General features: G+C 45.4%; 1 protein-coding gene across 4 annotated transcripts; it reads right to left on the bottom strand.

Moving 5' to 3' along the window:
- Positions 1-129: 129 nt before the first annotated feature.
- Positions 130-21,901, bottom strand: COX6A2 (cytochrome c oxidase subunit 6A2). 4 transcript variants are annotated; one of them, XM_085016978.1, is made up of 8 exons: positions 21,759-21,901; positions 20,588-20,759; positions 15,311-15,414; positions 2,670-2,773; positions 1,404-1,760; positions 636-808; positions 355-491; positions 130-254 (listed from the first exon to the last, which is right to left on the bottom strand). In XM_085016978.1, the coding sequence occupies exons 6-8, from the start codon at positions 706-708 to the stop codon at positions 171-173; spliced, it is 294 nt and encodes a 97-aa protein (XP_084873104.1). In that variant the 5' UTR covers positions 709-808; positions 1,404-1,760; positions 2,670-2,773; positions 15,311-15,414; positions 20,588-20,759; positions 21,759-21,901; the 3' UTR covers positions 130-170. The 4 variants fall into 4 exon arrangements, with proteins under 4 accessions (XP_084873104.1, XP_084873105.1, XP_020942053.1 ...); XM_085016979.1 differs by lacking the exon at positions 15,311-15,414 and having other exon boundaries at positions 21,749-21,901; XM_021086394.2 differs by lacking the exon at positions 15,311-15,414.
- Between the last annotated feature and the right edge of the window lie 3,171 nt (positions 21,902-25,072).

Raw genomic sequence — 25,072 nt, 5'->3', positions numbered from 1 at the left:
CAGAATCGCTCCCAAGGCAAGGTCTCCCGTAGAGCACGTGGCTGCCCCCTGCGATGCCACCGCTGTGCGCAGGCGCACAGCACGAGCTGTCAGATGCCCCGCCCCACGGTCCCCATGGAGCCTGCCACACAGCTTCCACACTTTTATTGTCTAGAGTCATCAGCAAGGCCTCAGGGCTGTTCATAGCCCGTGGGCAGAGGGTTGACCCGGGGATTGTGGAAAAGAGTGTGATTGCCGTCTCCCCACGAGTAGGGCTGTGGAGAGAGGGAGAGGGAGCGAGAAGTCAGCCTGGGGGTCCCCCCGCATCTCCTTGCCCACCAGCCCGCTCGCTCGTGCCCGCAAAGGCCGGTGTACCTTGGTGCGGATCCGGAGGTGATGGTAGGGGATGAACTCCGGACGATGGTGGTGGCCTGAGTGGAGCCAGGAGTTGAGGGTGCAGAGGGCCACGCTGGGGAGCGCCAGCCCGAAGGTCAGGAAGCGCCAGGTGCGGGCTGCAGCCGGGGAAGGGCAGGGGTGAGAGAGATGGATTGCGGGGAGGTGTCGCCAGGAGGCTGGAAGGCCCCAGAGGTCATGGCGGTGGGGGAACTGATGGACAAGGTCGGGAAGCCACAGGGTCAGACCCCAGCTGCACTCACCTCCTGTCCCGCCATGGTCTCCCTTGGCCGCACTGGCCAAGCCCCTACTGAGGGACCTCAGAGGCAAAGCCATGTCCGTGGGAGAAGCTGGGGACAACAGCACTGTCCTTTCACTCTCCTTCACAGAGGCCCAGGCTCCCTTCCCCTCTGTTCCGGCCAATCACCTGTTGAGTCTGCAGCATGGATGGCTATTTTTAGGGCGTTTCTATATTTAAAATGAGGCCTGACTGGCAGGAGGTCCTTCTGCCCAGACAACTGCTGTACTGTGCCTTTTATTTTGGTAAGGAGACACTTACCATACAATATGCCATTCTTTTTATAGTTGCAGGGAATAATTTTGTTCAATACTTTATTCCCAGTGGCTGCACACAGTAGACCTTAATTATTATCATTATATTATTGTTTTTTTAGGGCTGCATGTGCAGTGTATGGAAGTTCCCAGGCTAGAGGGTCAAATCAGAGCTGCAGCTGCCAGCCTTCACCACAGCCACAGCAACACCAGATTCGAGCTACACCTGCGACCTACACCACAGCTCACAGCTGGAGTGGGTTATTGTGACCCCTTATGGGATTGAGGAAGTGTTGTTATTTCCTAAGTATTACCTTGCCGGTACCAGAAGAAAATTGCCCTCCTTTTTCTTTTTTTTTTTTTTTTTGTGAGTAGGCATTGCTGTGTCTTCTAAGAGGATCTACTTAATGGATAAAGCAAATAAACAATGGACGTTAAAGGGGAGGGGGCAGTGGCTCACAGAGCAGAGAATGTCATACCTCAAATTTTTCTTGTCCTGACTTAATTTTATTTCATCAAAAGCCAGCTTCTTCCACTGTCCCCCAGTCTTGAAGATGCATTCTTTATGAAGCTGGCATCCTTGAGCTGCTCTCTTCTGAATCAAAAAAGAACGTGGCCACCACTTGGCAACACCTAGGTCACTGCCTGTGCCAAAGCTTCAAGAAAGGCTGGCACGAGAGCCAGGTGCAGCCTCTCTGCGCACGGCCCGCCGCCATCTGGGAATACGCGTGGTGGGCGGGGCTTCTGCACGGTGGGTGGGGCTCTCCGGCTCCTGGAACGTGGTCTGAAGGGCCAGGCGCGTGAGCTCTCCATTGGGTGCCTGTGAGCCAGTGAGACTAGACTCGGCACAGAGCACAAGACATAAACAGGGAAGGAAGAACAATTTATTGGTCACTAATCCAGAGCAAACAATGGCATCCTGCAAAAGACCATCCCGAAATTGTTATGTGTGGACAGGACTGCAAGGGAACATGGGAAATTGAGCATAACTGACAGAAACAAGATTCCAGAGTAGGACTCAAGATCACCTCCTCTCACAAAAATACCAAAATTATAACTAACTGTTGAACAACCAGCAACAAAATAGACTGGAAGCTACCAAAAAAGATATCCTATATCCAAAGACAAAGAAGTCACATCAAGATGGTAAGAGGGGTGCTTTCATGATATAAGCAATCCCATAACTGCCTGGTGGGTGACCCACAGACTGGAAAATAACTATATTGCAGAGGCTCTTCCACAGGAGTGACAATTTGGAGCTCCACTTCGGGTTTCCACGCCTGGGGGTCTGGCATTGGGAGGAGGATCCCCTGGAGCATTTGGCATTGAAGGCCAGTGAGGCTTAAGCACAGGAGCTCCACAGGACTCAGGGTGGAGAGACAGAGACTTAACTCTAGGAGGGTTTCATGTGCACTGGATCACAGGACAAAGCAGGGACTCTATAGGAATCTGGATCAAGCCCACTGGGAGGTCTTAGAGGGTCTCCTGGGAGGGCAGGGGTGGCCGTGGCTCACTGTGGGGGCAGGACATTGGAGGCAGGGGTCCCAGGAATAATCATCTGTGTGAGCTCCCCTGAGGCTACCATTTTGGAAAAATTTGGCTACACCCATCAGGGCTGAGAAGCCCCAGGCCAGACAACAAACAGGGTGGGAACACAGCTCCACACATCAGCAAATAGGCTGCCCCCAATCACACCCAGAGACAAAGCCCCACCCACCAGAGGGATAAGAATCAGCTCCACCTACCAGTGGGCAGGCACCAGTCCCTGCCATCAGGAAGCCCCTGTATCAATCAACTTCACCCACAAAGAGGCAGACACCAGAAGACAGAGAGGTTACAACCCTCTAACCTGCAGAAAAGAGACCACACAAAAGGTTATACAAAATGAAAAATCAGAGAAACATGAGTCAGAACAAGGAACAAGACAAAACCCCAGAAGAACAGCTAAACTAAGTGGAGATAGGAAACCTGTCTGAAAAAAATACTTTAGAGTAATTCTAGTAAGGGGGATCCAAGATTTTGGGGAAAAAATAGAGGCAAAGATCGATGAACTAGAAAAAACATTTAAGAAAGGAATAAAGATTTAAAGATTCAACAAGCAGAGATGATCAACACAATAGCTGAAATAAAAATTCACTAGAAGAAAACAATAGCATAATACAGGAGGCAGAAGAACAAAAAAGCGAGGTGGCAGAAAGACTGGTGGAAATCACTGATGTGGAACAGAATTAAGAATGAAAAGAATTGAGGACAGTCTAAAAGAACTCTGGGACAACTTTAAACGTCCCAACTTTCGCATTATAGGGATGTGAGAGGGAGAAGAGAGAGAGAAAGGGCCAGAGAAAATATTTGAAGAAATAATAGCTGAGGAGTTCCCGTCCTGGCGCAGTGGTCAACAAATCCGACTAGGAACCATGAGGTTGCAGGTTCGGTCCCTGCCCTTGCTCAGTGGGTTAATGATCCAGTGTTGCCATGAGCTGTGGTGTAGGTTGCAGACGCGGCTCGGATCCTGCGTTGCTGTGGCTCTGGCGTACACCAGTGGCGTACAGCTCCAATTCGACCCCTAGCCTGGGAACCTCCATATGCCACGGGAGCAGCCCAAAGAAATAGCAAAAAGACAAAAAAAAAAAAAAAAAGAAAAAAAGAAATAATAGCTGAAAACTTCCCTAACATGGGAAAGGAATCACTCAAATCCAGGAAGCACAATGAATACCATATTGAATAAACCCAAGGAGAAACACACCAAGACACATATTAATCAAACTGTCCAACATTAAAGTCAAAGAGCAAATGTTGAAAGCAGCTAGGGAAAAGCAACAAATAACATACAAGGGAACCCCAATAAGCTAATTTTTCAGCAGAAACTCTGCGGGCCAGAAGGGAGTAGCATGATATACTTAAAGTGATGAAAGGAAAAAATGCAACCAAGATTACTCTACCCAGCAAGGCTTTCTTTCAGACTTGAAGGAGAAGTCAAAATCTTTACAGACAGGCAAAGGCTAAGAGAATTGAGCGCCACCAAACCAGCTTTACAACAAATATTAAAGGAACTTCTCTAGGCAGAAAGAAAAGGCCACAACTAGAAAGAAGAAAACTACAAACAAGGAGGCTCACCAGTAAAGGCAAACATTAGTAAAGGCAGGAAATCATCCACACATAAATATGCCACCAAAAGCAGCAATTGTAAGAGGAAGGTACAAATGCAGGATCCTGGAAATGCATTTGCAATTAAGAGACCAGCAACTTAAAGCAATCTTGTGTGTACATATAGACTCCTATGTCAAAACCTCATGGTTACCACCAACCAAAAATCTACAATAGATGCAATTCAAACACAACACTAAAGATAGTCATCAAACCACAAGAGAACAAAAGGGAAGAAAAAAGCCCAAGAGATAAAGGGCCAGAGAAAATCAACAAAAACAAATCCAAAACAATTAACAAAAGGCAATAAGAACATACATATCAATAATTACCTTATATGCAAATGGACTAAATGCTCCAACCAAAAGACATAGACTGGCTGAATGGATACAAAAACAAGACCCATATATATGCTGTATAAAGATGTGGTACACAAGCACACCCACAATGGAATATTACTCAGCCATAAAAAGGAATAAAATAATGCCATTTGCAGCAACATGGATGGGACCTAGAGATACTAAGCGAAGTTAGACAGTGAAAAACAAATATCACATGATATCACTTATGTGTGGAATCTAAAAAAAAGATACAAATGACTTTATTGCAGAACAGACTCACAGACTTTAAACAAACTTATGGTGACCAAAGGAGACAGGTGGGGGGAAGGGGTGAACTGGGGATTTGAGATTGGCACATGTACACTGTATATTGAATGCCTGGCCAGTGGGAACCTGCTGTCAGCACGGGGAACTCTACGCAATCAATATTCTGTGATAATCTAGATGGGAAAAGAATCTGAAAAAGAATGGATGTGTGTATATGTGTAACTGAATCACTTTGTTGTACAGCAGAAATGATCACAACTTGTAAGTCAACTCTACTTCAATAAAATTTTTTAATATGGGGGAAAAAAAAAGAAAGTTTGGGAAATGAAGTTCTGGCTTCTGCCTTTAGGTGGTAGGAATTGTGTCTTGAAGAAAATCCTCCAATGCAGGATGAGTATTCCAGAGATGCTGGACAGCCACAGGCATGGCAAATGTCTACTGCTACATAAGCTATTTCAGTCTGAAAACTCTAACTACTTGGAAAAAAAAAAAAAGAAGAAGAAAGCATAGGCAGGCCTGAATGAACTCCAGAGGCTCTAGAAAGGTGCAAGAAGACACGGCTGATGTCTGCCTTGTCCGTGGTTCTGTCCCCAGCACCAGCCAGAACCCGGCCTGAAGTGGGTGTTCTAAAAAGCTGTATCTAGGCATTCCCTGGTGGCTCAGTGAGTTAAGGGTCCAGTGGTTGTCACTACTGTGGCTTGGGTCACTCCTGTGGCATGGGTTTGATCCCAGGCCGGGGAACTTCTGCATGCCACAGGGGTGGCCTAAATAAATTAAGAGGTGTGTTTAATGCATGTTTGATTTGTGTTGCTTTGGACAGAGCTATAGAAATGCCTTTTCAGAACTGGGGTCAAACAGGATGCCTCCAGCTTTGATCAAAAGCTGAGGTACCCGGTATGAATTTAATATACAAAAGAAAAATAAGGTTGTTTTGTTTTGTTTTTTTACTACACCCATGGCATGTGGAAACTCCCTAGCCAGGGATCAAACCCTCACTGCAGTTGTGGCAACACCACATCCTTAACTGCATCACATGGGAGCCTCCAAGAAGAATAAGTTTTATGCACCTAGTCTAAATATATGAAAGAAAAATGAGGAAGCTATATTTTAAAGAAGGGGCTCCATACTTGTTCCTCCTGGTTGTTCTAAACTGGCTCTATTTGCCTTCTTTCAGCTTTTTTGTTTGTTTTTAGTAACTCTGTTGAACTGTCAAATGTTATATAGCTAAATTATCCCTGAGCTCTTACTGAGCTATAGTGGAATTCTTCCTACAGTTGCTTTTTCCCAGCTGGACTTTGGAAATGCTGCTGAGATGAGGCTTTATTCCAGCTGAGGTTACCTGACCTTCTCTGTCCACACACGGTTCCCTCAAACCCCCTCCCTACTTTATAATTATGGCTCTTGGAGAAAACAGGAATGTAGAAGGGTATTTACAGCTGAAAAGGTTCTAGGTGCCCTTCTCTCCCCTCAGAGTTTTACTAGAAACGGCCAAGTCATTGCCCTGGGATCCCCATCCTTTTGTCTCACTTGATTGTGCCCACTAAGAGCTTTTCCGGTTGTTACTTGGTCAGTGGCCTGAGGGCTGCTGCAGCCTCTGCTGTTGTCGCCCTCTTGTGGCGCCTCTGCGCCAGTACCCAAAGACTGCCATTCAGGTAGTCTGAGCTTTCCTAGGCTGAGGGTGGTTTTGTCTTAACTGCTTCTGTGTAACTTAAAATCGCAATAACATATTGTCCAGGAGCTGAGTTTGCAATGGAACTAGTAAACATTCCAGTGGTTCCCATATAAGCTTGCTAATTTTCTCTTTTTAGGCCTATCAGTTTAGATTTCCAAATTGAGAACTGGAAATGAGGACTGGGGGCTACTGCTTCTGGTCCCTCTGAGCCCCAAGACTTGATCCTTGGCTCTCAGATCACTCTCTGGGCTCCCCTACTTGTACTTCACCTCACAGCCCTACTGATATCTGGCCTTGACTCCTCACCTGAGCTCCAAGCTTGCAACTCAGGCATGCCACCCAGAGGCTTCCCCCTTCATACCCTGCCATCACTTCAGCGTGACGTCCCTATGCCAAAAAATCGCTGACTCCCAGTTTCACGGTACTTAGTCACTGGCATACATTCACATTCTCTTGGACATCTAAGCTTGAAGTGGTGGAACTTCTTATGATATGACCTAAGAAAAATGAAAACATGTCCACACAAAGAGTTTTTTTTTTTTTTACAAATCTGCATAGCAGCTTTAGTGATAATAGGTAAAAGGAGGGAACAATCCAAATGTCCATCAACAGGTGAAGGGATTAAAAAAAAAATTGTGGGATACCTATGTAACAGAATACTACTCAGCAACAAAAGATACAACTATTGTGATACACAACAAACAGATGAATGTCAAAATGATGTAAGACACAAAATGATGTGAGCCAGACACAAAAGAATATAGAATATATGATTACGTTTATATGAAAATGTACAACAGGCAAAACTCATTTATAGGGGCACAAAGCTGATGAGGGTTATCTGGGGCTGGGAGCAGGGGAGAGCAGCCGACTGAACAGGGGCACGAAAGAAGCTTGACGGGTGATGGGAAAGTTCTCTATCATGATTGTGATGGTAGTTATGCCAGTGTATACACTTAACCAATGATCATCAGACTGTCCACATTTTTTGTCTTTTTAGGGCCCCATACCCGCAGCATATGGAAGTTCCCAGACTAGGGGTCAAATCGGCCTATGCTACAGTCACAGCAATGTGGGATCTGAGCCGCCTCTGCAACCTACACCACACCTCATGACAACACCGGACCCTTAACCCACTGAGCGAGCCCAGGGATCAAACCCGAGTCCTCATGGATTCTAGTCGGGTTCGTTACTGCTGAGCCACGACGGGAACTCCCAGACTGCCCACATTTTATTAGATGTAATGTCAATAAAGCTATCAGCGCAGATATGTTGAGCTTTTTCTGAGACGTAGAGGGTGAACAGGAGTGTATCAGTGTTGATTGGCCAAATATTTTTAAAAGATTAAACTATAAATAAAGCAATAAACAGTTTAATAGCTAGCACTTACAGAGTACTTGCCATTTGCCAGGTGTTGTTCTAAGAGGTTCCACACATGGATTAAACCTCATGACAACTATCTAAGAGAGGGACTATTACCCATTTTACAGATGAAGAAACTGAGGCTCTGAAAGGCCTTAAATCCATAGGGTAAGTGGCAAAACCAGGACCCAAAGGGTCTGGCTTGAGTGAGCATCCTCCTAATTTCTCTACTATAGTGACTTTCTCATTAGGACAAGAAACTCCCTTTTCTCCATAATTCCACCACCTCTTAAGAAAAATATCATGTTTGCATGAAATGCTTTCTTCAGGCTTTGCCAACACGTCTCCATATTTTGACCACTGTAATCACAGCTTAGCTACTGCCCAAGAGAAGCTACTGCAAGCAAAGGGTGAGTCTAGCGAGTAACGAACCCGACTAGTATCCATGAGGACGCAGGTTTGATCCCTGGCCTTGCTCAGTGGGTTAAGGATCTGGTGTTGCCTTGAGCTGTGGTATGGGTTGCAGACATGGCTTGGATTCTGCATGGCTGTGGCAGCAGCAGCTGCCACTGGAGCTGCAGCTCTGACTCAACTCCTAGCCTGGGGAACTTTAAGAAGCAAAAATCAATAAATAAAAATTTTTAAAAAGATGAGTCTAATTGCTTTCTGGAAAAAAAATATGTGCCTTTATGCACTCATGACTGAATGATCATATTTTAATGGCTACATATAATTCTTTTATTTAAAATACCACATTTTATTCATCTTTATTATGGAATAGGTCATTACTACAGAAAATGCTGTCATGAGCATCTTCCTGCCAGGCACAGAGCTTTATTTTTTGAATCTCTTATGTAGCCTGTCGCGAGACATGTTTCTACAATGTTTTCTTAGCCTCTTTGCTGAAAACTCTTACCTTGTCCTGCTTTACCCCATCTTCTTGCTTGAAAACAGTCGCAGTGATGGTGAATGACTTAAGCTTAAGAACAAAGACCTAGAGGCGTAAGTTATTCATAGGGTCAGCTGAACAAAGAGGACTTAATGTGTTGGTCTAGGCACACCCAGACCTGTGCAGATTGGCATGCCGTTTGCACAGCATAAGTCCTCTTAAGAATAAAAGAGGAGCCCCATAGCCCCAAGAGGTTTATGAGGGGTCCTTAGCTGGATATACATTAGCAAAGAAGAATGCCGTCTGCAGAAGCACAATGGTGATTCTCTAGAGGTTATGCCTAGATAGCTGACGCCAAGCTTCCTCAAATGCTAGTGATTGTTAAATGCCTAAAGGTCAGAGTAAAAGCTTAATCAGCAACTGGCTAAGTGACTTTTAAAATAACTTACATAAACAACAGCAACATCTCAGATCCACCTCTTAGAGTATTGACAACAAAAACAAAAACAAATGGTACCTAATCAAACTTCAAAGTTTCTGCACAGCAAAGGAAACCCTAAATAACACAAAAAGACAACCTACAGAATGGGAGAAAAATCTTTGCAAGTGAATCGACTGACAAGGGATTAATCTCCAAAATTTATAAACAACTTCTGCAGTTCCATACCAAAAAAACAAACAACCCCATCCAAAAATGGGCAGAAGATCTAAACAGACAATTCTCCAAAGAAGACATACAGATGGCTGAGAAGCACATGAAAAGATGTTCAACATCACTCATTATTAGAGAAATGCAAATCAAAACCTCTCTGAGGTACCACCTTACACCAGCCAGAATGGCCATCATCCAAAAGTCTACAAACAGTAAGTGCTAGAGAGGGTGTGGAGAAAAAGGAACCCTAGTACACTGTTGGTGGGATTGTAAACTGGTGCAACCACGGTGGAAAGCAGTATGGAGAGTCCTCAGAAAACTAAACATAGAACTACCATTTGATCCAGCAATCCCATTCCTAGGCATCTACCCAGAGAAAACCACGACTCGGAAATCCAACACATGGACTCCGATGTTCATTGCAGCACTATTTACAATAGCCAAGACATGGAAACAACCTAAATGCCCATCGACAGAGGAGTGGATCCATAAGACGGGGTACATATACACAGTGGAATATTACTCAGCCGTTAAAAAGAATGAAACACCAGCATTTTTAGCAAAATGGATGGACCTAGAAACTATCATGCTAAGTGAAATCAGCCATACAATAAGACGCCAACATCAAATGCTTTCACTGACATGTGGAATCTGAAAAAAGGACAGACTGAACTTCTTTGCAGAACAGATGCTGACTCAGACATTGCAAAACTTATGGTTTCCAGAGGAGACAGTTTGGGGGTTGGGGAATGTGCTTGGGCTTTGGGATGGAAATCCTGTGGAATCAAATTGTTATGATCATTATACAACTAAAGATGTGATAAATTCATTTGAGTAATAAAATAATAATAATAATAATAAAATAACTTAAAAAAACCTATATCCTGCATCTACAACCCCCTTCTCACTTGACGGTAATCCTAAAAAACACACTAAAAGCAGTGTGGTTTCTTGAGGCGGTGCTCTTGGTCCCTGAGGCCTTGAGTCCCCTGGTTCCCACCTTTACTTAAGATAAATGTCTCTGTGTCTTGTTTGATGTTAACCTTTTCCCTTAAGTTTCACAGCACCCATTCTTCAGCCCCATCCTGCTGAGCTGGTCTCAGCAAGTGGCGCCCAACGTAGGGCAGACAGGCAGGCACGAGGAACAAAGGGCCGCTACTACAGCGGAATTTTTATTCACTGGAAGTGCTGTGGAGCCCTGAGAAGAAGGGAGGAATTTTGCGTGGCCACGCTAAAAAAAATCCTGTGGATGTGTTCCCTCTCTCGGGTATTTACGGGGTAACATGGGAAATGAGGGAATTGCAGGAAACTATAGTCCTTACATTTATTTGTTAGGACAACTCCTTAAAAAAGGGGATACAAAAACAAGTGAAAGAAAGCTTTTGGAACTTTTTCAGACGATTGAGAAACGATTGTGATGGGTTTCTTACATCAGAAACGTTAGATTTAAGGATATGGGAAACAGTAGGAAAGGAACTTAGGATATTGCATGATGAGGGCATTCCAATTCCTGTGTCCATTTGGTGTACTTGGAGCTTAATTAAATCAGTTTTAGACCCTCTAGAGACCACGGAGGACTTAGGGGAGGAAGAAGAAGGGGAGTTTACACCTTTGTTGGAGGAACCTAAATATACAGTCCCTGAACAAAATTATCATAGAGAGTATTTGGCTCCTGAGCCTTTGGCTCCAAGTTTTGATTTTGACATTCCTCCATTGCCTCCTATTAGGAGCGAGATGACAAGGACTCATCAAGCTTCTACTTCCAGGGTTGTAAAGAAAATGAGCGCTATCCCTGAACACCACCTATCATCCCTTCAACAGGGGATATCACAGGCTCAAAGGGAAGGTGATTTGGATGCCATACATTTAGCCTTTCCAGTAACTGTCAGGGAGACAGTGGCTCCAGGCATTGATCCCATCAACCCTGATGGAGTTTATGAGTTCATTCATGAGCCCTTTCCTTTTAAAATTTTTAAAGAATTAAAACAGGCCGTTCAAATCTATGGTGTTATTTCTCCCTTTACAAAAGGAATCATGCAGGGAGTAGCTGAAGGAAATCGTATGATTCCTGCTGATGGGCATAACTTAACCCGTGCTGTGCTATCGCCTAGTGGATATTTGTAATTTAAGTCTTGGTGGCAAGATCATGCCCAAATTACTGCTAATTGCAATCAGGCTCAAAATCTTCCAATTACAATGGAACAACTGTTAGGGATTGGCCCTTGGAGTAATCTTCAAGATCAAATGAGAATGAATGATTTGGCTATTGAACAGATTAGACAATGTTGCTTAATGGCATGGGATAAAATTGAATCTAAGGGTCAAATAAACACTTCTTTTCAAAAGATCCCACAAGGGGAGTTCCCGTTGTGGCGCAGTGGTTGACGAATCCGACTAGGAACCATGAGGTTGTGGGTTCGGTCCCTGCCCTTGCTCAGTGGGTTAAGGATCCAGCGTTGCCGTGAGCTGTGGTGTAGGTTGCAGACTCGGCTCGGATCCTGCGTTGCTGTGCCTCTGGCGTAGGCCGGTGGCTACAGCTCTGATTCAACCCCTAGCCTGGGAACCTCCATATGCCGCGGGAGCGGCCCAAGAAATAGCAACAACAACAACAAAAGACAAAAAGACAAAAGACAAAAAAAAAAAAAAAAAAAAAAAAAAAGATCCCACAAGGCCCCAAGGAACCTTATATTGAATTTCTAGCTCGTTTACAAGAGGCATTAAAACGACAAATTGCTAACTCTGAAGTGTCTGATACTATTTTTCAATTGTTAGCATATGAAAATGCAAATACTGATTGCAAAAAGGCCACAGGATTTTTAAAAGGAAAAGCTAACATTGCTGAATCTATTAAGGCCTGTCAGGGAGTGGGGACAGAGTCCTTTAAGGCCTCAATGCTAGCCCAAGCCATGGCTAATTTAAAGGTTAAAGATAAATTTTCAGAAAAATGTTTTAATTGTGGCAAGACAGGACATACTAAAAAACAATGGCGCGCTCCTCCATGAGTCCGACCCTTTTTCACGGAGCTTCGGCACCTTCTAGGAACAATAATAAACAGCCAAGACTGTGTCTGAGATGTAATAAAGGAAATCACTGGGCGAGTCAGTGCCGGTCCATCTTTCATAAAGATCGAACCCCCTTTGTTGGGAAACTCTCCTCGGGGCAAGAAGCTCTCCCTATCCAAAACAAGAGCCACACTCTCAACCGATGCGAGATTCCCTGGGACTATGCTCTGCAGGAGATTTCGACATCACAGTAGATCTCCCTAGTTTACAGGATTTAATTCTCCGTCCTAGTGAAACCCCTACTTCTATTACAACCAAACTGGAAAAGCCATTACCAACAGATACAGTAGGATGGATAACAGGAAGGGCAGGGCTGACAGAACAAGGAGTTCGAGTTCATACCGGGATATTGGATAACATAGGGGATGGTTTCCACTGCGATTCCTTGGAAAGTTAAAAAAGGGGATCAGATTGCCCAGATCTTAATTTTACCTAGAGTATAAATAAATAAATAAATAAATAAATAAATAAAGAGGAATAATTTTAGACAGAAGGGAATTCAATACCACAGGAGGGGCAGGAGTGTTTTTTATCAGAAAAGGTCCTAGAGGAAAGACCCACTTGTCAAGTTATCATAAATGGGAAGTCTTTTAGAGGATTGATTGACACTGGCGCTGATGTTTCAATCATTAGCCATTTACATTGGCCAGACAACCTGGCCTCTTCAGCCAGCCGATATTGAAGTCACTGGGTTGGGAAAAGCAGAGGGTCTCAAAAAGGGTGCCCAAGGGCCTAAATGTGAAGGACCCGATGGGCAGCCAGCTAGACTGAAACCTTATGTTGCTCAACTCCCTATCAATCTATAGGGGAGAGAGCTACTACAACAGTGGCATGCAGAAATTTACATACCACCAGTAAATCAATATAGTCATCAAAGCCAAAAAATGTTACAGAAGCAGGGTTACATTCCCGGACAGGGGTTAGGGCGACATCATCAGGGGAGAGTGGAACCTGTTGCATCTGAGGGTAAAATGGATAAATCTGGTTTGGGACATCGGCCTTTTCATTAGTGGCCACTGCTTGTAAAAATAATTATGCTTCTCCTAAACCTATTCGATTACGATGGACTACGGAAAAACCAGTTTGGGCTGAGCAGTGGCCTCTTTCTTCAGAAAAATTAAAGGTTTTAAATGATCTTGTCCAAGAACAATTAGAGAAGGGCCATCTAGAAGAATCCTTTCATCCTTGAAATTCGCCAGTGTTTGTTATGCAAAAAAAAAAAAAAAAAAAATCAGGAAAATGGAGATTGTCAACAGATTTAAGAGGTGTAAATGCTGTAATTCAGCCTGTGGGTGCCCTTCAACCAGGCCTCCCATCTCCTAGTAGGACACCAGCTGACTGGCTGTTAATTATCCTGGACTTAAAAGACTGCTTTTTCACAATTCCTTTACACCCAGAAGATAGGGGAAAATCTGCCTTTTCAGTGCCAGTGATAAACAGTATAGCCCCTAGAAAGCATTATCAATGGAAGGTCCTGCCTCAAGATATGTCAAACAGCCCTACCTTGGGTCAGTATTATGCGGCTTCAGTTGCTGAGCCAGTCCGACAACAACTTCCTAAATGCTATATTGTTCATTATATGGATGATATACTTTGTGCTGCACCCTCTCAGGAGCAGCTGGCTGAGGTTTTTCAATGCTTGCAATCCTGTCTAAAGGGAGCAGGATTGATTATTGCTCCTGAAAAGATTCCAATGAAAAGTCCATATCAATATCTGGGAACTGCGGTTGAACATACCACTGTTCACCCTCAAAAGGTAGAATTAAGAAGAGATCAAATTTCTACATTAAATGATTTACAAAAACTGTTAGGAGATATTAATTGGCTCCGACCTTGTTTGGGGATTCCGACCTATGAATTGTTAAATCTTTTCTACTTAGGGGAGATTCTAAATTAAACAGCCCCCACTCTCTAACTGCGGAAGCGGAAGAGGAACTAAAAAAGGTCGAAAGTAAAATACAAAACTCCCAACTACTTCGGATCAATCTAAAACAGCCCCTTCAGTTAGTAATTATACCTTCTCCCGTGGGAATATTGATACAATTAGAAAATATTCTCAGACAAAAAAAAAAAAAAAAAGAGTTCCCGTCGTGGCGCAGTGGTTAACGAATCCGACTAGGAACCATGAGGTTGCGGGTTCCGTCCCTGCCCTTGCTCAGTGGGTTAACGATGTGGCGTTGCCATGAGCTGTGGTGTAGGTTGCAGACTCGGCTCGGATCCCGCATTGCTGTGGCTCTGGCGTAGGCCAGTGGCTACAGCTCTGATTTGACCCCTAGCCTGGGAACCTCCATATGCCACGGGAGCGGCCCAAGAAATAGCAAAAAGACAAAAAAAAAAAAAAAAAAGAAAAGAAAATATTCTCCAGTGGCTTTTTCTTCCCAATAATGTCACAAAACCTTTGTCTCCATACCTGGACCTGATGGCACAACTTATTCTAAAAGGTCATACTTGTTGTGTACAAATGTCCGGAAAAGATTTAAATCATGTAATTGTTAGTTTAACTGTTAAGGAAATCCAAAATTTTTTTCAAAACCATATAGGTTGGCAAATTGCCTTTGCAGATTATGTAGGATCAATAGATAATCATTATCCAAAAAACCCTATTTTACAATTTATAAAGCGAACTCAATGGATTCTTCCCAAAAAAGTGAAGGAGTCACCCATCATTAAAGCCCCTGTGATCTTTACTGATGGGACTACTAAAGGGAAGGCTGGATATGTGGCTAATCAATCTAAAACTATAAAAACCGCCTGGCCTTTCCACCCAACAGGCTGAACTAACTGCTGTAAATCCATGCCTTGAGGGACTATCCCGAGCCAATCAATATTCTTTCTGATTCGGCATATGTAGTTCATGCTGCCAAAATGACTGAAACCGCTACCATTAAACAAAATTTACCTAACTTGTTATTGACTCGTTTGCAGGATTACAAACTGTTGTAAGGGAAAGAAGATATCCATTTTATATTACTCATATCAGAGCACATACTAACTTACCTGGGCCTCTAGTTGCAGGAAATAAAGAAATTGACCACTTGGTGACACGTGTGTTACAGGAAGCGCAACGTTTTCATGATTTAACACATGTAAATGTTTGAGGCCTTAAAAAGAGATTTGGAATAACATGGACTAAAGCTAAGACAACTGTCTGTCAATGTCATACATGTCAAATTATTAACAATCCTTCTCAATCTGAGCCTGGAGTTAATCCTAGGGGACTTGTCCCAAATGCTCTCTGGCAAATGGATGTTACTCATTATTCATCTTGTGGAAAATTGTCATTTATTCATGTATGTATTGACATTTGCTCTAAACTTATTTGGGCTACTGCTCAATCTGATGAATCTGCTAATCATGTTCTTCGTCATTTATATGCCTGTTTTGCTGTTATGGGCCTGCCACAAGCAGTTAAAACTGATAATGGTCCAGCTTATATCAGTTCTCGATTTAAAATATTCCTGGATACCTGGCATATTGCTCACTCCACTGGCCCCCCTTACAACCCCCAAGGACAGGCTATTGTGGATCGAGCCAATTTATATGTAAAACAGGCTCTTCAAAAACAAAAAGGGGGGAGACACAGAAATAGTTAAGTCACAACAAACACTTTTAAACAAAACCTTATTCACTTTAAATTTTTTAAATTTGGCCTCTGACGAAAAAAGGCTTCAAGAAAACATTTTAATACAAAATGAAATAAGATTAACTTTCCTCAGGCTGAACAGCCCTTGATTTGGTGGCAGGATCCATTAACAAATGTCTGGTCCCCAAGGGAAAACTTATTACATGGAGTAGGGGATCTGCTTGTATTTCACCAGGTCATGGATTACAACCTGTTTGGATTCCATCAAGAAGAATCAAACCATATCATGAATGAGCCTGTGAAGCATCCCTGACTCCAGACCCCAGAAGAAGGATGATGGACGAGAACATACTGAAGAGACCCCGAGTCATGATTTGGGATCCAGAGCTGCCCACCATGGATATAGCAACGATGTCTGTGACACCAACTCGTGTGTCGCTGCCACAGACCCGAAGGGCTCATCTGCCCGCTTGGGGTCAGACCAACATCTAACCCAAGAAGCTGAAAATCTACTGAGAAGGAAAGCCTCTCACACCAAATAATTTGGTCCTAGCTGTCTTTTGGTTTCTATTGCAGTGAGTATTCCCTTAGCAGCACTGGGAGAAATTAATCATACCTACTGGGCCTATGGCCCCAATCCTCATTTATTGAGACCTGTGGAATGGGGTGAGGCTCCAGTGCATATATTTATCTATTAATGATTTCTCCTGGGTCCCTGGAGCTGGAGGATGACAAACTGCCCTATTTTTTTTAAAAAAAGAAGGGATACCTTTTAATCAAATTTTAAAGTTTAAAAATTGGCTGATTTGTATCAGAAAAGAAAACTTATATGTTTAATTCCTGAACCTCAAATGTGGCTTTCAGGAAATTTAAATATTCCCACTAGTGAAGATTTACATTTAGTTACAGGATGGAGTTTCGCTTACCGTCAGGTGAAACCAGTTAATATGGGGATGCCTGATAGGACTTTACGTCCCTTAAAAAGGACAGATACCTTCAAGAGAATGAAAAATCAAATTCATTGGAATATATGCAGGGCAATGGAGGGGGGGTCATACTGCTTAATGGTTCCTATGGAACTGTATGGGATTGGTCCCCTAAGGGGAAGCCGATTCCTGGCTGTATGGGCCATCAACCTCTGTGTTCTGTTAATGAATTACTCTCTTGGATGGTCTCCAGCCAATCAGACCAACAAAAAATAATAATTAAAGCCAAAAGCCCCACACGTTGGAAAGATTCAGGCCTTGTGCCTCCCTATTCTCTATTTGATAATAGCAAGTCTCAAATTGACTTGTGGAAGATCACTAACTTTAAAAATACTCAAACCTGGGATGGAAGTTATACTTATAAAAAGTCAAAAAGGAAAATCAATTAATCTTTTACTTCTTATTGTGTTACTCCCTATGAGTACAAATCTAGTGTAACATCATTGAAACAAATTAAGAGACATTTAAGAGGTCACTCGGTTAAGTTGACTCCGGATATATAAAAAACTGCAGCCAAGAGTCCTGAGTATTCAAAAGGCCTCTCTACAAAATATACCTCATAAAGAGGTATTAGATATTATTCTAAAAGATTTTAAAATAGGAGTTCCCGTCACGGCGCAGTGGTTAACGAATCCGACTAGGAACCATGAGGTTGCGGGTTCGGTCCCTGCCCTTGCCCAGTGGGTTAACAATCCAGCGTTGCTGTGAGCTGTGGTGTAGGTTGCAGACGCGGCTTGGATCCAGCGTTGCTGTGGCTCTGGCGTAGGCCAGTGGCTATGGCTCCAATTAGACCCCTAGCCTGGGAATCTCCATATGCTGCAGAAGTGGCCCTAGAAATGACAAAAATACAAAAAAGAAAAAAAAAAAGACTTTAAAATAATCCTTCAAAATGGTTTAAAGATTTTGGTGGAGGAATAATCTCATCATTAATTGCATTTCTAGGATTCTTAATAATTTTCTATTTAGTCTATAGATGCACAAAGCAAACAATCCAAGAAGTAATGAAGAAAGAAGTTACAAGACCTACTTTTGTCCTCTCACAAAAACAAAAAGGGGGAGATGTTTCGAGACATGTTTCTACAATGTTTTCTTAGCTTCTTTGCTGAAAACTCTTATCTTGTCCTGCTTTACTTTACCCCATCTTCTTGCTTGAAAGCAGTCTCAGTGCGCAGTGACGGTGGATGACTTAAGCTTAAGAACAAAGACCTAAAGGCATAAGTTATTCATAGGGTCAGCTGAACAAAGAGGACTTAATGCGTTGGTCTAGGCACGCCCGGACCTGTGCAGATTAGCAGGGCATGATAAGTCCTCTTAAGAATAAAAGAGGAGCCCCATAGTCCCAAGAGGTTTATGAGGGGTCCTTAACCGGATATACATTAGCAAAGAAGAACCGAGGTGCAAACCTAGGCACCCAGCCGGGTTGCTGCAGATAGGCACGCTGTCTGCAGAAGCACAATGGTGATTCTCTAAAGGTTATGCCTAGATAGTTGAGGCCAAGCTTCCTCAAATGCTAGTGATTGTTAAATGCCTAAAGGTCAGAGTAAAAGCTTAATCAGCCACCGGCTATGCGACTTTTAAAATAACTTAAAAAAACCTATATCCTGCACCTACAACCCCCTTCTCACTTGACGGTAACCCTAAAAAACACACTAAAAGCAGTGTGGTTTCTTGAGGCGGTGCTCTTGGTTCCTGAGACCTTGAGTTCCCTGGTTCCCACCTTTACTTAAGATAGATGTCTCTGTGTCTCGTTTGATGTTAACTTTTTCCCTTAAGTTTCACAGCACCCGTTCTTCAGCCCCATCCTGCTGAGCTGGTCTCGGCAGTAGCCATCACTCTCAGGAGAGCAGCTGCTGCCCTGTGTAAGAAAGGGCCTTTGGCTTCATAAAGTAGAAGCCCTTCTAACAGTCCGAATGGCTGCAGTTCAATTTGCTAGCATCTGGGACTGGGCCAGCCATAATGTCCCTGGCCCATTCAGGGACCTGGGGGCCCTAGGAGAAGCACAGCAGTTCTGCAACTCTCCTCTGAGTTGGTTGGGACACCATCAGTGTAGTCAATTAAAAGTGCCGCTGGTTGCCAAAAACTTGGATCTAGTTAGCCACCAAAATCCATCTCTCTCTCTGTGACTATCACAGCTGTTCCCTCCTACAAGCACCATCAAGCCCAGGCCTTCCTTATCTCTTCCTGAAATTATGTGTTTCCTACTTGGTCTTTCTTTCCAAGGCTGTCAGATACTGTAGAGCAGAGCTTCCTGCTTTCACAGCACAGAGCACAGAGAAAAATGTTAAAAATGATTTGTCTAGCTCACTGGGAAAAGGGCTGAGGCTGCTCCCGGCTGGAGGGGCCTGGCCCAGTGCTTCTGGCCATCCCAGCGCCACCCCCATCTGCTCTAGGAATTATTTCAGTTATTGTATTTTGCATCTCTTCTTAAGTTTTATATCTTCTAGCTCTTTGCTCAGTGTTTCTGTAAGTTTCCATCTTTGCCTCCAGTTTATTTCCAATGTCTTGCATCATCTTCAGCATCAACAGTCTAAAGTCTTTTTCCTGGAGGCTGAGAATCTCCCCATCGCTTAGCTGATTTTCTGAGGTTTTTCCTTTCTCCCTCATCTGAGTTATAGTTCTCCGTCTTTTCTTTTTTTTTTTTTTGGCCTTTTTTTTGCCTTTTCTTGGGCTGCTCCCACGGCATATGGAGGTTCCCAGGCTAGGGGTCCAATCGGAGCTGTAGCCGCCAGCCTATGCCAGAGCCACAGCAACGCAGGATCCGAGCCTCGTCTGCAACCTACACCACAGCTTATGGCAACGCTGGATTGTTAACCCACTGAGCAAGGGCAGGGACCGAACCCGCAACCTCATGGTTCCTAGTGATTCGTTAATCACTGCGCCACGACGGGAACTTCTGTCTTTTCATTTTTATAGGTTTTTGGTGTGGTGACCTTTTTACAGATAAGAGTTGTAGCCTCTCTTACTTCTGACGTCTGCCCCCCTGTGGCTGAAGTCAGTATGGGGGTTTGCTGTAGGCTTCCTGATGGGAGGGGCTGATGCCTGCCCCCTGGTAGGTGGAGCTGATTCTAATCCCTCTGGAGGGTGGGGCTTAGTCTCTGGATGGGATTAGAGGCAGCTGTGTGCCTGAGGGGTCTTTAGGCAGCCTGTTTACTGAGGGGCCAGGCTGTGATCCCACCTGGGTCTTGTTTGCCCTGGGGCTTCTCAGCCTGACTGACGGCTGGGGCCAGATTTTCCCAAAATGGCCCCCTCCAGAGAAAGGCACCTGCTGAATATTCCCCCCAAGAGCTGTGCCTGCAATGTCCTTCCCTCACCACAAGCCACATTCACCCTTGTTCACATTCCCAGGATGTCCTCCAAGAACTGCAGTCAGGTTTGACCCAGATTCCTATGGAGACTTTGCTCTGCCCTGGGACCCAGTGCATGTGAAAGTCCGTGTGCACCTTTTAAGAATGGGGTCTCCGTTTTCCCCAGTCCTGTGGAGTTCCTGCGCACAAGCCCCACTGGCCTTCAATGCCAGATGCTCCAGGGGCTCTTTCTCCCGGTGCCAGATACCCACACGTGAGAGTTTGATGTGGGGCTCAGAACTCTCACTCCTGTAGGTGAGTCTCTGTGAACCAATTAAGTTTCCAATCTGTGGGGCTTCCCACCCAGGAGGTATGGGGTTGTTTATGGGGGTTGTTTATATCACGAAATCGCCCCTCCTACCTCTTGATGTGGCCTCCTCTTTTTCTTCTGGAGTAGGATATCTTTTTTTAAGGATTCTGGTCCATTTGGGTGAAAAATGCTCAACCTTTAGTTGTGAGAATTTTGTTGTTTTTAGGAGAGAAGTTGAGCTCCAGTCCTTCTATTTCGCCATCTCAATCCCATGTGTTCTGCCCTAGGAATTAAAGCAATGATCTCAATCCTGGCTGCATACCAAAATTACCTGGAAGTTTTACAAAAGTCTTCGCCTAGGCAGCACCCAGGAGCAACAACAACTAAGTTATAGCGAAGGCTGAGACTCTCTGAACTAAAAGACTATCTCGGCTTAGCCTCAGCATCCCCCACAACTATCCTCTCACCACAGAGCTTCCCCTCTGAGCAATGGGTCCAGGGTATCAAGAGACTAAGATCAAGGTCCTGAATGCAGGTGTGTGCAGCTCTCGGGAGCTGGACTCAATGTCACATGATAAAATTGAACTTCACCAAACCATCTCAGCTTTAATCACTGTCTCTGGGTTGGGGGAACACAGTGGCCTAGCGGAAAGTTCTGAAAAAGCTGGACCTGAGGGAAGGCGAAGTGTTTACACCTGTGTGTGGTGGGGTAGGTAAAGGCAGAATTCAGTGGGTATCTTTGGAACAGCAGCAGAGATCCGAATTTTTTTTTCTTTTCTTTCTTTTTTTTTTTTTTGGTCGCACCTGGGGTTCTCGAATCAGGGATCGAAACTGAGCTGCAACTGAGACCAGCTACAGCTGAAGCAATGCTGGATCCTTAACCCACCGTGCCACAGCAGAAACTCCCCAGGCCTTAATTTTACGGCGGGGTGGGTTGTGGGACTATTAGCTGAGTTGGCTGACGGAATAACTGGACTCCAGAAAGAGAATGGAGGGTGGAAAACTGAAAAGGATAGTGTAAGTACTTGTCCTGCCCTTTCTACGCCTCCAGGGCTTTGGGGGCTCATGGGGCGCAACGTGAAAGGGGCTCGGCAAAGGCTTGTGTTCAGAAACGCCCTCTGCTCCAGGTGGAGGAAGAGGACTCCAGCAGCTGCCCATCGCTAGCTCTTACCCACTGAGATCCCCCACCCGCGTGTCTCCTGCATGACACCCAGGGGTGCAGCCCAGCCAGGGTCGGTCACCACCCTCCCACCTCACCCCACCCCTCCTCACCCTTCTTCACCTCACACTCCTGAGAAGACCAGACCCGAGTTCCAGGAAAGCCGCTGGCAGCGCGGCAGAAGGCCCTAGCCTCACGAAGGCCGACCCCCGAGGGAAAGCTCTGCAGCTGCAGCGAGAGAACTCCGCCGGAGCTCGGAAGCCCTCAGCCTCCGCGTGGCCTGCTGGGAAATGTAGTCCCCGCAAGGAGCCCTGGGAACGGGAGATGCCGTGATCTCTAGTCCCAGATGCCCCCGAGACCCGGATGTGGAGTCTTACGCAGGAGGGGCATCCTCACGCAGCCTCCAGCAGGAGGCGCTCCATTCCCTTGTCCTGCTGCCTTCTCACCTCCTCGCAAAAAAAACAAAAAACAAAAAACCGACCCACCTGTCTCGGGCCTTAACAGTCGGAGCAGTGAGCGCACCACAAACAGCCGCGTCGGAACTGCATTCCGGTCCCTGACTAGAATATGAGAGGAAATGGCTAGCGGCGGCCTTTCGAGAAGTTTTAGGTGCCACCGCAGCACGTCAGGCCCGATCACCTGGGCCCCGCTCTCGCTCCCAGGCTCCCCAGCCCCGCGGCGCACGTGCACGCGCCGGCCGCGTTCCTGAGCCGCTCTCACCCCCCCCACCCCCACCCCCCACCCCCGGCGCCCGCAGCCTCGCGCCTCCGCACTCAGAGCGGGTGGTAGGGCGTGCTGAGGGCCCGACAGGAGGCTGTGACTAGGGGCCGGGGCTGCAGAGCGCTGGATGGCAAGGTTGCAGAGGGTGGCTGGGTCGCAAGGCCAGGATTAGGGTAGGCGCTGAAACGAGTGAGGCGCTGGCCTCTGGCACAGAATTTAAGGGGGCGCCCCAAAACTCAAGGTAAATGTAAAGGACCTTGGAGTGTGATAGTTCAAAAAATCAAAATGAATGCAAAAAAAAAAAAAAAAAAAATCCTGGTGAACAGGAGTTCCCGTTGTGGCTCAGCGGGTAACAAACCCGACTAGTATCTATGAGGATGTGGGTTCCATCCCGGGCTCTGCTCGGTGAGTTAAAGATCCAGCGTTGCGGCGGCAGCGACAAGTCACAAGGTGCAGCATACGTCGAAGATGTGGCTTGGATCTGGCGTTACTGTGGCTGCTGTGTAGGCTGGCAGCGGACTCCTAGCCTGGAAAAGTCCATGTGCCCAGATGCAGCCCTAAAAAAAAAAATCGTGGTGAACTAAATATCAAAATTTTAAATAAAGAGAGGCATCATCTCTGTACTTTCACAACACTGTCTCACTTCACCCTAATCATAGCCCTGGTTCCAATAAATTTTTATTTAGAGAAGCAGATGGCTAGCACAAACTGTAGTTTTCTGATTTAAAAAAAAAACCGCGGAGTTCCCGTCGTGGCGCAGTGCTTAACGAATCCGACTAGGAACCATGAGGTTGCGGGTTCGGTCCCTGCCCTTGCTCAGTGGGTTAACGATCCGGCGTTGCCGTGAGCTGTGGTGTAGGTTGCAGACGCGGCTCGCATCCCGCGTTGCTGTGGCTCTGGTGTAGGCCGGTGGCTACAGCTCCGATTCAACCCCTAGCCTGGGAACCTCCATATGCCGCGGGAGAGGCCCAAGAAATAGCAACAACAACAACAACAACAACAACAAAAAGACAAAAGACAAAAAAAAAAAACAAATAAATAAATAAAAATTTAAAAAAAATCGCATAGATGTATTATTTATCTTGGTTGCATTTTATTGCCCCCTTAAATTACACACTGGAGGCTGGTGCCTCTTACCCTAGTGCCCTCTGCCACATTCTCTCAGTTTTGGGGGCCACAGATCTGCCCTGGCACCTGGAAATGGGCTACATCTGGAAAGGACTCTGATTTTGATCTAGGTTCAGCCACCAGCTGCCTGATCCTGTTGGGCCAGTCAGGTCCACTTTGGCCTCAGCTGACCACCGAGACTGTGCCTTCCCAGAGAGGGGGCACCTTTTTCCTCATGGGGTGCCATATAAGCTAGAGGAGATTTGGGTCATAGCTGCAAACCAGAGATTAGGAAGCTGCTTCATTGCCTCTAAACTGCCTTGACATCCAGCAGGTTGAAGATCAGGCACTGCAGCATTGCTGCAGAAAACCTCCATGCCTCCCCAACCTTATTGGTCATCAGAAAACAGCAGCAAGGGAGTTCCTTGGTGGCCTATCAGTTAAGGATCCGGTGTTGTCACTGCTGTGGCTCAGGTTTGATCCCTGGCCTGGAAACTTATGAATGCCAAAGTTTTTGACCATGCAGATGTGGTCAAAAAAAAAAAAAAAAAAAAAGTGGCCCATTTCATTTCCATCTTCTAAATCTCATACAAGGACACTGGAAGCACCCAATATGCAAGGGAAGCTGGGAAATATAGTTTAGTTTTCCAGCAACTAAAGTCTGGAGAGCCTCTTCAGAAGGAGGTGAGAATAGATTCTGGGTGTCAAATGACAACCCACACCACGGGAAAACCAAGTTTTTGTTTTTGTTTTTCTTTTGAGGGCCTCACCTGCAGCATATGGAAGTTCCTGGGCCAGGGGTCAAATTGGAGTTGCAGCTGCTAGCCTATGCCACAGCCACAGCAATGCCAGATCCACACTGCATCTGTGACCTACACCACACCTTGCAGCAAGGCTTGATCCTTAACCCACTGAGTGAGGCCAAGAATCGAACCTGCATCCTCATGGATACTACTTGGGTTCTTAATCCACTGAGCCAGAACAGAAACTCCAGGAAAACCAAGTTTTAATGCAGGTATAAACTCATGCTCCCCAACATGCACCCTACACATAGTAGAATCCTAAACTCACTGAGGGCCTTGAAGATCATCTCATCTATCTGCTCATTTTAGAGTTGAAGACACTGAGGCCCAGAGGAAGGAAGTAATGGAGGGGCGGGGGGGGGGCAAAGAGTACTATAAAGAGGCTGGCATGGGTGGGCTGCATGCAGGAAAAAAATCTGCAGGAAACTTCTTGGTGCCCAAAGAGTTTCTGACTTCACAAAGATTGTACTGAGGTTTGAATGTGTTGAGCCTAATTCGGATCCAGGAGGATGCTGGCCATTAAGAGACGTAAGCATTTTGAATTGGGAGGAACTAAGACGGCCAAGGAATCTTGACTCCCAGGGACGAAAGGCTGTGAATCACCCAGGCAGTGATCAGACCTGCTTCAAAATGCTCTGCACCTGCCCCATGTGGAATGCTGGGGACGCAGTAGGGACAATGCAGAGTCCCAGTCCTCCTGGAGTATGTCTAGGGAAGGGAGGGACTTTGGCTTGGGTGGGGGTGGAGGGATGGGGTGCTGTTCTGGCATCCCCAGCGCCCCTCCCAAATCACCAGCCACAGCTGAGC

This window comes from Sus scrofa, chromosome 3, assembly GCF_054392235.1.
Source record: "Sus scrofa isolate SSC_HxYL_T2T_F1_AM1 chromosome 3, Sscrofa_HxYL_maternal_Yorkshire_Landrace_v2.0, whole genome shotgun sequence".
NCBI classification, from domain to species: Eukaryota; Metazoa; Chordata; class Mammalia; order Artiodactyla; family Suidae; genus Sus; species Sus scrofa.
The sequence above is the reverse complement of the archived record's forward strand: the minus strand, read 5'-3'. Positions and strand labels throughout refer to the sequence as shown.